Below are 14817 nucleotides of genomic sequence, written 5' to 3' on the forward strand. Positions count from 1 at the left end.
GCATAGCTTATGCCGATATTTGCAGCGTTCGTGGACAACACCCGAAGGATCGCCCAACGGGTGTATCATGAATATACCATGAATTTCGGGTACGAAAATAGACAAGCTCGGGCATTATTTCTACAAGTTACTTCTTCGGCAATGAGATTATTGTCGTAACAGTCCAGGCTAATGCACAGAAAAGACTCTGTAGAATATCCCTAAAATGTTTCAGGCCTCAGGAGTACACCAATATAACGACTTCTTTCTATTTATTAAAGCTGTTTTTTTACAGGTTTGAAGGCCGTCCACCAGTGTTCCTCTTCAGTTTTTTTTTCACGTTTGTCTTGTTTTATGGTAGCTTATTGTCTAGTAACATAATGAACAAAAGTTCATGACTGGATGTTTAGGCAGAATAAATGTGGCAATAGCTTAACCTGACCGCATTGTGAAAATGACAGACATGGTAAATGTTCGGCGATCGCAGATTTGAAGGAGCACTGAAATTCCACGAATTTCGGGCTCTAAGTCCGTCTCTTTGTTCCGTGACAAATTCATGCACGGCCTATGTTTTAGCGTCCTGTATAAATATGAGAAATAACGAATGACTAAGCGCTGTTTGAGCGTTTGTAAATGTAATGCTGACTTTTAGAAACATGTGACGTAGACCCTTCCATTTATCACGGCGACTATGGTATTTTGTAGCAAAAAATTTGGCAACAAAACTTTTGTTGTTTAAAGCGGCGCTACTGTTCAATCGCCGACTTCTCGTTAAGTTTATGTAGCTTTGAAAGCTGATCCGAGCAGTAGCGATGGCGCCTGGTGTGCTCCTTATTTGGCTTGGCTGCTATATCAGCAACGGTCATGCTTCTTCAGGTGAAGTGCTACGCCGTTTTCTGTTGATTTCTTCTAGCCATTACGCATGTTCTTTTAAATGTGTCTACGTGACGCAATTTCGCCGCGATGTTAGCCGATGATCCGGGGAACATAAGTGACGGGTGTGCTGCTTATTCTGTTCTCTTGTTCTTGCTTTTAGCCTGCTTGTAGTAGATCGAGAATGTGTAGGCAATTCGTGCTGGTGCCTTACTCTAAGGGCGAAACCGATGCACATAGCAAAGGGCGGGTGGAAGGGGAATAAGTTTTATCAGTTTTGCGATACATAGGCTATTATGTATGTTTGTTTTATTCCGCAACCGGTTCTCAAATAACTAGCGCTTAGCTTATGTAATCTAGCGTAGTGCTGCCAAATAAACTGTAAAACGACGCAATCGGTAAACTAATTTCTCTTACAGTGCTGCCCTGCCAATAAATGTACGTGAAACCGAACATATATTTGATGTATGAGGAAGATTTAGTTGATAAGAAAGCATAGGTTGAATTGACGTCAGGATTAGGCAATATTTAAAATCACGTAAGAATGAAGTTACTTTTGCAGTAAAGCTGCACCTGCCATCTCTTAGGCCTCGCTCTTTAAGTCGTACCAGCGCCTTACATGAGGAAGAGGGTAAACATTCAAGGTAGCAAGGTAATTACAGCAAACAAGGTAACTTAACCAAGTGAACACAGTTGGTCATGCTAGGAGGGAGCATAAGGCCAGGCAGCAATTCTTTAGCTGCACAACTTTAATTATTTAAGCTCTGGCTTTGTACAGGATGTACGCTGTGTGGTGCGGCGAGTAGCTGTATTCGCACGACGAACTAAATCGCGATTCTAGCCCGCGGATTGCGTGCTACGTCATCATACGTCACCCGTTCCCGCGACCGGTCCTCCTTCGGTCCGCGCAGAGGGATTCGCGAAACGACGGAGGCACAAACCACAGTTAGGATCCTCGGGGAGGAATGCTGAAATCCTTCCTTGTAGCGTGAATTCTCCCCTCTCGTGTGAATGCTACCTGCGGAGCGATCTGAATCACGTCACACGTCACGTGACTGATTCATCCGTGATCGTATCCGTCGTGTGAATACAGCTTTAGTGGTAGTTGGCCCCGTCGTGATCCACATCGGTTGCGTTCAAGCCGATGTTTCCAGTGAGGATCACGGGTTCTTATAAAAACAGAACTTTATTTACATAGAAGAGGAATCGTTCAATAGTACAAAAGTCTTTGGCTTTTACAGCCCCAACGTTCCCCAGCACTGATACACTAGGGAAGCGGTGACATCAGCTCCTGCCAATCCGTCCCAGCTCTCCGCCAGCCAGAAAAGCTGAATAGGGCCACATGAAGGATCCAATGGCGAGCGTGGATGAGATGCCCAGTGGGCTGCACAAATGCACTACACAAAGAAGACGTTTACGTCCCACGCTTCGGCGACTTGATTCTGAGAACGTCAGGTGACGAGGTGGAGTCCGGTAGTCCTCTCGTCGAAGCCAGAGGAGGTCTTCGTTGACGGCCACTCTCTCGAGCATCGGAAAAGCTTGTGTTTCCGTTCTGCTGAAGACAGGCCCTGAAGGGGTGGGAAACGTTCTGGTGGCTACCTCCCACGGCCCACGCCGCCGCGCAGGATGAAGTGTTCCCGACTTCCCCGTCGGGCTACTGCGTAACCGAACGACGACGGGCCGCCAAACTCGCTCAGAAAAATGCGGTGCTCGCTGTTTCCGTCCAATGCTAATCTCGAAGCGAAAGGCTTCCGGCGGACAGATCAGTCCACACCGGCGTATGTCTTGTGGACCAAACTTAACAATGCCAAAAAGCACGACATGGTTATGAGCGACGCTGTAGTTGGAGATTGCGGACTAGTTTTAACAACGTGAGGTCCTTGGACATGGACGAAATTCTAAGTACAAGGGGGTTTTCGCTTTACGTCCCCATCGAAGTGTAGCCTCCTCAGCAGAGAATCGAATCTTCGTTAATAACCTTGGCAGCGCGACATGGATGCTTTTGGGTCTCTGCTCAGAGATAATGAAACTTTTTTAGAGAGCAGCGTATAGCATGGTCCCATCCCCTCTCTCCCTCGTTCAAACTTATAGCGGAAGTAGAAACGCGCTAAGCGTCAGAAAAATTTGAGGCTCCTTTGGTATCACTAGAGTCTGCGTAATTTTTTAGCAAAGAGTCACGGAATTGGCCGACAAGAAATTCATCTCTTGGGTGACGAGAGATCGAACATGCATGTCCGGTTGATATTTTTGTGTTTTCTGTTTTTTTATATCTTATGTGGTGATATCCAAAGTACATGTAAAGGAAAATGTTATTTCCGAAAAATGCTCCCAGTGGGCTAAAAAAAATATTTGAAGGTGGCAGCGCAGGTATCCCGTTTTTTCTTACCGCAATATTTTCAGATTTGACGGCTGAATTTAACATGAACTATAAACGTTGTGTCGAAATTCTTTCTGCTGGTTTTAATATGCATCACTCTGAATTACATTCATGCCTTCCTTAAGCTGTCCACGAAATAGAAAAAAAAATATGTAGGAAAATAGCAAACACGGCTCGAATAAAAAGAAGTTTGTTAACTTTAATGTACCTTGGCCTGTTTCCTACTTCACAAAAAGCTTTTAAAAAGCATCAAAACAGTGTCAGAAAGTGTCAGAAAGTGTTGCAACACTTCTGTGAAAGGTTGTTTTCCTAAAGGCAGTGTAAAAGAAGAAAAAGATAGTTAAAGAAGCAAGTTTTTTTCAAAAGAGCTCATTTTTAAATTTTTGAGAAAGAAACTCCTGTCCTAATTTTAAGGAATTTTTTTATCGAAAACCGCTTATGTCACTCAAAACACTGTTTCAATATTATGTGTCCTCATTTGCTTTGTTCAAAACATATGACGGGCCAGAATGGTCTCTGGTGTGTGCTTGCCTCAGTAACTTTGCTGGTTGTTATAAGCTTGCATTGTGTGTAAATGTACAGACAGACAATGAACTTTATTTGATCCTGAGGAGCTTTCGCGGGAAACCCTATCGGGGACCCAGTTTAATTATTTTGCTGCAGCAGAACTTCACTCTGGTCGCTTGTCATTAACAAAAAATGCAGCGTGTGCAGCACGCTGTATTTGCAACAAAAGCGCAACAACAACAACAAAAAATATGAAGGCACCTTCGCACTAGGGGTGCCAAGCCTGAAGAAAGTGCGGAGCTAGGTGGCCTTCTTTGTTCCTCTTTATTTCTCTCTTTCTTTCTTCCTTTCTTTCTTTGTTTCTCTCTCATCTCTCTACTTTATCTGTATTTTTGTCTCTGATTATTTGTAGTTCATTCTTTCTCTCTCTTTTTTCTGTCTATTTCTTTCTCTTTCTATCTTTCTTCCTTTCTTTTCTGTATTTGTCTCTCTCTATTTCTCGCCTGCTTCTTCTTTCAATGTTTTCTTTCTCTATCTCTATTTTTCCTCTTTATTTTTCTCTCTTTCTCTTTCTGCATTTCTTTCTCTCTATTTCACATTCTTTATGTTCTATGCTTTACTCTCTCATCCCTCCTACTTTCCCTCCTCCACACCCTCACTTCCCTTTTCTACCCCCTTGCTGTACGATACTACGCAAGGCTATGCTACGTTCTCGCAGCGCGCCTGGATAGCCGAGTGGTTAGGCGCGCGCCTTGGGATCGTGTGTACACGGGGTCGAATCCCGCCGCCTCGTGGTAAATTTTTTTATCGCCAAGATTTTCTATTTTTTTATATCTTGAATATCGTGAATCCCGTTTTTATATCTTATATCGTGAATCCCGCGCAAGGATGCCATCAGCAAGCATATAATAAACACTGGTACTCGATATGCACTCCTTCAAAGCGTCGTCAGTTGAGGAGAGAAACGGTAACGTGTGCGCTCCCCAGTAATATGTTAATAAAATTTGTGGCTGGGCTAGTTGGTGCATAATTAAAATATAAGACGGTGGCGCAAAACGGGACAAAGACGAATACAAGAAGATACGTATACAAGTGGGCTTGTATACAAGTCTCTTCTTCTTGTATTCGTCCTTGTCCCGTTTTGCAACACCGTCTTATATTTTAAGCAATAGGTTAACCTGCGCCTGTGCTCATGCATACACTACCACACCGCGCTTCAGGAACGCAGGAGGCAGAGGTTGGTAGCTTGAGCCCTGAACTCATGAAGGCGTTCCGCTGGCGTGTGTCTCATTCCACCAAGGCATGATATTCGCACGTGGATATCGTTACCTTTCTGTGGCTCTTATCGCAGCAGATCTATTAGCCGGTCCTATTGCACTCGAAGCAGTAGGCAGCGGAAAGACATAACGAATATGCGCGATAACAACCCAAGCTCGTATGACAACTTTACCTAGCAAAATTATTTGTAGAAATGCAATGCAGAAACTTGTTTCTAATCCAATAATCCCTGCTCGTAATCCACGGCTGGCTAACCCTTCGTCAGTTCCAGGATATGTGCGCATTAAATCACTTCTACGGGGCTGCATAATGATAGATTTCTTGTGAGATAGCGCTGGTTGTATACATTTGACCACTTTGTCTGTCATTTGCCTAACGTGCACGATATTCATGCTTCGACAGAAAAGGAAATTGTTTTTTGGGGGGCAAGGTGTTAAGAGTTTTCATCTATAGACATCAATCTAAAAAAGAGGGAAAGGGGGGGGGGTGCTGTTATTCCCATTAACCCGCAAGTGCTACGTCATTTCACTAGGTGATTATTATAACATGAAAATCGGAACAAGTAAACTTGAATCACCCGAATGTAGGAGTTCCAGATCATTAAGATAAAATACATTACTACTTCGTTACAGAAATGCGAAGGACCGGCATCTACATTACAATATCCTCATACAGCGGATTCTGGAGCTATGGGCACTTCGAGCTGAACTGGTTCGGCATTCCCAATGAGCATATAGGAGTGACCTACGCGGTGCTAACAACGAGGAATCCTCCGAAGGCGTCTGCTGACGTTCTATCCATAGTACCTATTACACGAGCTACAGACAGATATACGACGAGTGCACCAGCACCAACCTTTAATGTCAGCACTTTGATGAAAGGGGAATGTCTCGGCTATTGGGCCGTCGTGATTGACAACACGTACAAGCCTTGGGATCCAGTCGTACTGCATTCTTCGTGCTTCACACCCAAGCCTAGATGGATGCGGCAGCATTGCTGCACGCTCTCAACGCTCAGCCTTTTGGACATGCTCATTCCTGGCACGCACAATTCTGGCATGTACAACAAGGGGTACACACATCCGCACCAGGAGTACCTGTATAACCAGGACCAAGACATCACACAACAGCTGGCATACGGCATTCGTAGCCTGGATTTGAGGGTCCAGTATTCCAGTGGCGTGTTTTACGTGACCCACAGCAGAACCAGGGGGTGGCCCACCATAGAACAAGTTCTCCGAGAAGTTCGTGAATTCGTGCAAGCGACAGGCGAACTTGTGCTTTTAGATTTCCACAGGTTCACGAAGGGTTTCGACGTAGGCTATGATAACGTCACAGCGCGGCATTTAAAGCTTGTGAAGCTAATCGTTAAAGAGCTGAATGATGTTCTTCTAAGAAAGGAATACTATTTGATGAGATTGAATGAAATATTTGACCAATGCGAAAACAAAACAAAGCCGAGCGGTCACGTTATAGTGTTCTACAATTATGAAGACTACAGCGGAGAGTATCAACAATTCTTGGCACCCGGTGTGCATCATAAATGGCCCAATGCGCAGAGCGAAGGCGCCCTCATGAAATATCTGAGAAAACATGCATGTGTACACCAAAGTAGTAGCAATCTGGTTTCGATAATGACAGAGCTCACACCGTCCTTTCCGTCTCTTGTTATTGGAAACCGTCGTGCGGCACAGTGGATTAACCACGATGTTACCGAATATTTCAGGGGAAAAGGGCCGAACTGTTACGGCATTATTGCTACAGATTACTTCTTAGGCAACGCCATAATTGAGGCGACTATCGAGGCCAACCTAGAAAAAGGGCGCGCGGGATTATTTGTATATCATTATAGACCCCATCGCTATTGCAAAGCATCTGACACCAGGTAGAAAAAAGATTCATTGGAGGAAGTTTAGCACAGTTCCTATTCTCAGCATGAAAGCTTTTACGTTAATCACGTAAGTTTGACACACGAAGCTGGTTCTGTGCGCACGTTTGCATGGTCATGCGTCTATTTCATATTCTGCGTACTTTCCATTCTACGCCAAAGAACTAAACAAGCATGCTCTATTCCAAGTTCGAAACATCTCATTTCAATTACTTTTCTGTTTCACCACAAAATTCATTATTAAAAATTTGACAGTTATTGCAACAATAAAGCGTTATAACAACTGATATTTAAATGATCAATTTTATGCCGGTCGCTAAAAATCATGTCAGCTGCTTCTCAACAAGAACTTGAACATCATGTACAGGATCGAGTTTGAGTAGAATGAGCCATGTATTTACTAAAGGTTCTCGCCTGTCATTTCACACACATTGTACAAATCAATAAACGAGTACGAAAAGTACTAAAAGAGATGGTGACTCGTGTCATTACACACGAAACAATATCGGCTCAGCGTTGTTGGAGCTGCAAATAAACCCTGGCATGCTCTAATTTTGACAGCTGCAGCTCATCAGGTATGCTTTTATTCTAGTTCGGGCTTCCCCACAGCTAATAATTCGCACTTAAGGAAGAGTCATTCATTGAGCACAGTAGCGTAACGACAGGGCACAGAAGTGAAGAAACGAAAACATGGGCTACATTTTAATACACGGCTTAATGACGCACGGCACATACGCACAACTACGTACTTGGTAATTGAGAACTTACCCGACAATAAAACCCCAAAGCGCCGGACACGTACGTTACGTATTGCCCATGGCAATACATGGGCAATACATGGGCAATACATGGGCAATACAGGTATAATAATATCTGAGGATTTACGCGCCATACCCACGATATGATTATGAGGCACCCCACAGTGGAGGGTCACGGAAATTTCGACCATCTGGTGCTCTTTAAGGTGCACTCACATCGCGCAGAACGCAGACTTCTAGCATTTCGCCTCCATAGAAATACGACCGCTACAGCCAGAATCGAACCAGCGATTTTCGGGTCAGCAGCCGAGCACCGCAACCACTGTACCACCGAGACGGTGTAAGCATCTGTGCAGTCCGCGCGTGGGATTTTGTACATGACACGTGAAAAGTACTACCTCTCTAACTTATCCATAAAAGCGGAGAGGCTGCTTCCCAGCTTCCGTGCAGTATAGTATGTCAGACCAGCACATCGTAGGAGCGCAAGATTATGGCGAGCTCCTCACTGAAACCCAGAGCGTACGGCCACGGCCGCTACATAAAAAATTTATGTAGCGGCCCTGGTACGGCACTGACGCTTCGCCCTTTGCTGCGGAAAGGTTGCTCGGTTGAACACACTGGGAAAGTTGACGACTTGGTGAACGAAGACGGGTAACTCCATGAGGCCAGCTCCCGATGACGGTCTTCACGTCACCCCGTGTGTCTTTCTCCCTTTTGCACGTGCTGAGCCCGTTGCAAGAGTGCGGAGACGGCTTAAAGTTTGTGGCAGGAAGGGTTAAGCGATCTGAAATTGAGGTAGCGGCTAGTATATGCGTTCTTTTCTTGCAAAAGGAGAACTTCAAGCACCTGTATTCTCGTTTTGCCAGGACTTTGAGGAAAGGAAGGCAGCCGTCCCATTCTTCCTCCGCCGTGTAATTGTGTAGATTCTTCAATCTAATTAAGATGCTCTGAAAATCCGGGCAAGGCTTCGCGTTCCAAAGCTAAAAAAAGCAATCGTCCACACACGGCACGCATATTTTTGTAGGGACAGCGAATTATGACAAACCACGATTCTCGGCCGCTTTTATTGTCAGCTTCACGACGGTGAGAGAAACGGATACACCCATGACAGTGCCATGTACCTGTTTATCAGGGCTTGAAGTCAGAGGGGGCCCAGCGGGGCCCGGCCCCCTCTCCAATTCCTAAGGAGGGGCCCGGCCCCCCCTTCGGCAGGTCAGCTCTAGACCTGCAGCCCCCACTGATAAGCGCTAGAGCTTTTTTTTTTCAGTAGTAATTTGTGCGGGGAAATTTTAACTCCCCAATTTTCCGAATAATGATTTAATCGCGATTATTCGGTTGACGTGGCGTCAGGAAAACACACAAAAAAAACACGTATTGTCGTAGATCTGAATGCACTGCGCACTACAGTGCGCACTACACTGCGCACTACAGGTTACCACCCTGTTCGAATAAGTTCCTTGGCCCAGCATACTGTTTCACGGGGCACCTGAGCGTGGAGCTACCTGCTGACCTTGTTGGTCTCAGTAGGTTACCAGTAAATTTTCATTCCTTTAGTTGTGCATTACGAGCCTGGTATAATGCCAAAGACACATGCATCTTGCCTACTTTTTTTATGCAGGTAGGTGTGAGAAAAATATAGCGTTGTCATGCCTGGGGTTCTCAATTCCGTGAGTCAGCTAATGTATGTTCTGCGTTGCAACTAGAGTTATCCGCTTGCTTTCAGCTCATATATCTTTAAGGAATGAGGCCAAGTGTCGAAAAAAATTTTTAAGAGCGGTAATTACTAGAGACTATTAGTCTGCTTTGTAAAGCACACCTTTTTAGCACATGTGAGAATTATGAGGCAAGTACTATTTTTTGTTAATTTTTCACAATTGAACATTTCATTCAAAATGAGCCTTGAGCGAACACCCCTAACTCAAATTCCTCTCAATAAAAACACATTTTTTTTTTGTAGGGACATAAAAGAAGCTTTGTGCAGTGCAATGAACCAAAACAAATGATTTACGATGAATATTAAATACATAGTGATTGAATAACCAAAAAATTATGCACTAACACTACGGACACCTTCGTGTAATGGGCAGCCATTATGAATCTTATCAAATATTATCATATATCGCTTATCAAATTTCATTGCACATCTACTTTTTCAGCAAGGCTGTGACTGTTCGCGTACGGAAAAATGCCACAAATAGAAGTTCTGAGAAAATCAACAAAAAAAAGATTTGGAACAGGTGCAGCGCTTACACAAGGTGATCAGGAGCGCTAAAATCCTCGAAATTTGTAGCTGGTTCCATCCTGGACCTTGCACTCGTCTGCCTTTGCTCGAGCGGCACCTCGCCATATTTTTTTCTAGCTCGCTCTGTAGCATCAGTGCTGTGACGGGTTGCTTTTGCGATTTGGTGCCAATCATTTGTGAGGCAAGCTTTTGCAGCGCAGAGGCCAGGCTCGCTGCCAACTTGCTTCAATATATCAAATGTGCTTCTGTTGCCATTACTGAAATAACACACAGTGACATACAAAGCGAATTTGATGATTGACAGGCACATACGTGTCCTTGAGCTTAAAGAACACATGTGCGACGTTGCGCGTCCACCTGGTGAGAAGTTTAACTATTATGATAAAAATGATGTGTTGACAATGCGGCTAGAGCATTGTTACATGTTCGCAATTGATATATGATTGTTAAATAACCAACAAAATATTACGTATCAAGCTAATCTTATGATGCACAAAAAAACTGGCACTTTAAGTTTCGGTTTCGGAGATGACGGGTGGTCTAACATTTTTGCTTGTATCTTTTGAAAGAAACTGCGTAAACAGAAACTTTATGCAGCAAAATGATGATCGATAAATTGTACATCTAACATAAACAAAAACAAAAAAGAATGACGTTTTGAAAATAAAATTCGCTTTTTCCACTTGGCCTTATACTTTAATCCTTTACATACCGAGTTATTTTTAAAAAATCTTAACCAAACCGCCAAAGTTTTTCGTGCTTTATTGCATCGGCACATTGAATAAATGCTGGAAATACGCTAGGAATAATACACTTATTTGTATAACCATCCTAAGCGTTTGTCCAGTTCTAGAGACGATGGACTCCTTCACTACACTGTGATCGTCCCAGACAGAACATCTGTGGCCTGTGAGAATGGCGACCACACACACACACACACACACACACACACACACACACACACACACACACACACACACACACACACACACACCACACACACACACACACACACACACACACACACACACACACACCACACACACCACACACACACACACACACACACACACACACACACACACACACACACACACACACACACACACACCAGTGGCGTAGTCAGGGGGGGGGCACACTGGGCCCGTGCCCCCCCCCCCCCCCCCCCCCCCGAATTTTTTTTTGCCACGGCATACAGAGCTCAAGATGTTAGGGAGATGCGTAGGGAAACGTCTTGCGTAGGGAAAGTGATGGAGCATGCGGTACACAACAGGGTCTCTCGGTATGTCGAGGATAAAGAGCTCTTTCCACACAACGTGGTAGGTTTCAGGCCGGGTTTGTCCACCCAGGATGTGATGCTCCTGATTAAGAGGCAAATTATCGACCGACGAACCCTAGATATTCGAGGAATATTGGCCCTAGATCTCCCAAAGCGTTTGATACTATTTCACATAAGTTCATCCTGGAGGCGGTCGAGAGCATGGGGTTAGGACCAAGGTTCCACGCCTATGTTCGCGCCTTCCTCAGGGACCGCAAAGCAACCATAAAGATTGGGCAGTCAAAATCAGGAACCTTCACCCTGGGTGCGAGGGGCACGCCGCAGGGTGCGGTAATTTCGCCTCTCTTGTTCAACATAGCCATGAAAGGCCTCTCGGAGCGTCTTTCCACTGTAGCCAATACAAACCACGCCCTATATGCCGACGACATTACTGTCTGGTGCATGGGAGGTTCGGATGCTGAGGTGGAGGAAGCGCTCCAGATGGCGCTGTCTATCACAGAAAGTTTTTTGGAGGGCACGGGGCTTCGGCTTTCACCCTCCAAATCGGAGTTGCTTCTCTACAGACCTGTTAGCCGTGGGAGGAGGCCCCACTCACCGCTTGATCAGGTACAGATTGCGCTAACCACAAGGGACGGGCAAGCGATTCCCAGAGTGAACTGCATTCGGATATTAGGTTTCCTTCTTGAATGCAACGGCAGAAACACACAGGTTCTGGCCCGCATCACCTCCAAGACGGAGAACATGATTCGGCTTATTTTACGGGTTTCAAACCGCAGGGGAGGGCTGAGGGAAAGTAATCTCCTTGGGCTCTACCACGCGTTTCCTCATGAGCCATATTATTTACGTCGCATCATCTCTAAATTGGTCTAAACGCGAGGAGGATAAACTCGACACTTTAATGCGGAAAAGTATTAAAAGGGTGCTAGGACTCCCCATGAGTACCGGCACGGACAGGCTCATGAACCTGGGCATGCACAACACCCTCTCGGAGGTGATTGAGGCACAGCAACTAGCTCAGGTCGCGCGGCTCTCCTCCACCAAGGCTGGGCAGCGTCTCCTACAGTCGCTTGGATGTCATCATACGGGCAGTGCGGAACAGAAGATATTTTTATCACAAACAATGAAGGGTACTTATGAGGTGGAACCCTTCCCGCGTAATGTACATCCGCGGTACAATGTTGGCCGGCGAACGGCACGGGCCAAGTCTCTGCTTGACTTCGTAGGTAAATCCCCGGGAAAGGTGGCTTTCGTCGATGCGGCGCAGTATGGCCGCTCGGACAGCTTTGCGGCCGTGGTTGTTGATCATCGCGGTCGCGTACTAAACTCAGCTTCCGTTAAGAAGGTGTCTGCCTCCGTAGCAGAGCAGGTAGCGATAGCTCTAGCTATGAAGGACCCTTCGCGTCCTGAGATATTCACCGACTCTAGGGCTGCCCTCCGGGCCTTCGCTTCGGGTGTGGTCTCAAGAGAGGCTGCCGCTATTCTCAGTTCGAGGGCTGTAGGAGGCTTTCACACAATTACCTGGTTCCCCGCCCACATGGGCTCAGGGGTTCATCCGACAGTTCCCAACGTCAACGAACTTGCCCATAACCGTGCGCGAGAAATCACGTGCCGCGGCGGTGCGGGCGGGTCCGGAGGCGGCTTCACGGAGAGCTTCAGGGATCCACTTGGCACCTTCAACGAAGTTACTTCGCACTATCAACTGTCAAGGCGGCGATACCCCCTCCCGCATTCCAAGCTTACTAGGCCGCAGTCGTCGGTTCTCCGGATGCTCCAGGCAGGTTCCTTCCCGTATCGCAGCACGTTTAGCCACTTTGCTGAAGGCATAAATCCAGGATGTCCTAGCTGTGGGGCGGATAATTGCACACTCGCTCATATGCTCTGGCAGTGCCCGGCGTTACTTAGCGCAAAGTTCAGCACAGAAGAGGACTGGGAGAGGGCTCTTAAAAGCAACGAGCTCTCAGTCCAGCTGTCGGCAGTCCAGGAGGCCTGCGAACGGGCGGAGGGCCACGGTCTTCCAGTACCGGCGTGGGCGCGGCCAGCAACTGCGGCGGACCCCCTTCGGGGGTTGTCTGATCGGGGTTCTCCAGGACCAAATAAAGTTCATTTCATCATCATACAGAGCTCAAAATGACACTCGATCACATCTGCCTGCCCCACCCCCACTTCAGATATCAAGAAGGTGCAATAAAATTTGTTGCGGGGCTAGTTGGTGCATAGTTAAGTATAAGACGGTGGCGCAAAAAGGGACAAGGACGAAACAGGAAGAAGAGACGTATACAAGCGCACCGTAAGACGTATACAAGTGCGCTTGTATACGTCTCTTCTTCCTGTTTCGTCCTTGTCCCTTTTTGCGCCACCGTCTTATACTTAATCAAGAAGGTGCCCCACCCCCCGAAAAAAATTTCTGGCTACGCCCCTGACACACAAACATAAACACACACACACACACATAACTTACGCTAAGGGAGTATAGCTGACAGCCACTTTGCCGTGTACAAAAATATTTTGATTCGTAATTATTTTCCTAATCAGGATTAACTAAATTGTTAAATATTGACTTTAGGCAAGAAATGGAATTTGCAAAGTTCGAGAGCGTCTTCACAAACCCCCACTGCATTATTTGCAATAAAGAAAGTCTCACGTGTACCATTTTCCAAACTGCAAAGAAAGCCTTCAAAATACAAAAAAGAGAAGACGTGACTGTTGTAATGTGATTTTATTTCCAGTTTCGTTCTTTTCTTTGTACCCGAGAGGGGGCGTTGTGTATGTGTCCCTGTCCTGTATATATGTCTGTGTCCTGAATAATAAAGGGGATTCGAGACCATGTTTCGGACTGTTTCAAGGTCGTTCTTCCAACACTACAATGGCGACGAGGTAAACTGCAAAGTATGCTGCTTCGCAAACCGTTTCCGGGCTCCGCTCCGAAGATCTATTTTTTTCGCCAGAGTGACCAGGGTCCATATCTACCATGAGCTGTTCTGGGTTGGCCCCGCCACCGTCATTCCCTGCTCAGCCCCGGCCGTCCAGCCGTGCCATGGGAGCAGTGGCATCGCATGTTCGAGACGTACCTGCTTGCTTCTGGAGCTACCGAATTTTCGCCGGAGCGACGCAGGGCCATCCTCATTCACTGCCTTGGAACGGAGGGACAGCGCATTTTCAACACGCTACCAGCCGACGCAGCTACAACGCCAACCGCGTCTGCCGACAAGCCCGACGCAACTGGGACGCCAACTGCACCGAATGTCTACGACGTAGCCGTCGCGGCGCTGAGGCAACACTTCGCGTCAACCAGCAACGTCGTCGTAGAACGCCACCGGTTCCATCGTCGCTACCAAAGTACAGGCGAGTCTATTGCTGACTTTGTCGCCGCGTTACGGGAGCTCGCATCCGTTTGTTCTTTTGTTTCCGAGGACGATGCTCTTCGAGACAAGTTTGTGGCCGGCGTTTCATCAAATCGTGTACGCGAGCGTCTCCTGCTGGAAGGTTCTGCGCTTTCATTCACTAGGGCAGTTGAGGTCGCACTTCAGTTGAGCGGGCGAGCGAAGAATTGAATGAGTTTTCTGCGCATGTACAGCCTGTTTTGAAGCATCCACATACGCATGCTAAGCACTCATTGAAGAAAGAAAGTGCATGTACG

At 46.4% G+C, this 14817-nt stretch overlaps 1 protein-coding gene across 1 annotated transcript; it reads left to right on the forward strand.

Annotated features, from left to right (window-relative positions):
- Positions 1 to 779: 779 nt before the first annotated feature.
- Positions 780 to 7310, forward strand: LOC119376287 (uncharacterized). Its single transcript, XM_037646187.2, has 2 exons — positions 780 to 855; positions 5647 to 7310. Exons 1-2 carry the CDS (start codon positions 792 to 794, stop codon positions 6900 to 6902), a joined length of 1320 nt encoding a protein of 439 aa, XP_037502115.2. The 5' UTR covers positions 780 to 791; the 3' UTR covers positions 6903 to 7310.
- Positions 7311 to 14817: the final 7507 nt, after the last annotated feature.

This window comes from Rhipicephalus sanguineus, unplaced genomic scaffold (genome assembly GCF_013339695.2).
Source record: "Rhipicephalus sanguineus isolate Rsan-2018 unplaced genomic scaffold, BIME_Rsan_1.4 Seq11471, whole genome shotgun sequence".
Lineage (NCBI taxonomy): Eukaryota > Metazoa > Arthropoda > Arachnida > Ixodida > Ixodidae > Rhipicephalus > Rhipicephalus sanguineus.

Coding starts and splice junctions, on each gene's coding strand:
- LOC119376287 (XM_037646187.2), top strand. CDS start 792: ATGGCGCCTGGTGTGCTCCTTATTTGGCTTGGCTGCTATATCAGCAAC. Junction 856..5,646: donor CAACGGTCATGCTTCTTCAG/GTGAAGTGCTAC, acceptor ACTTCGTTACAG/AAATGCGAAGGACCGGCATC.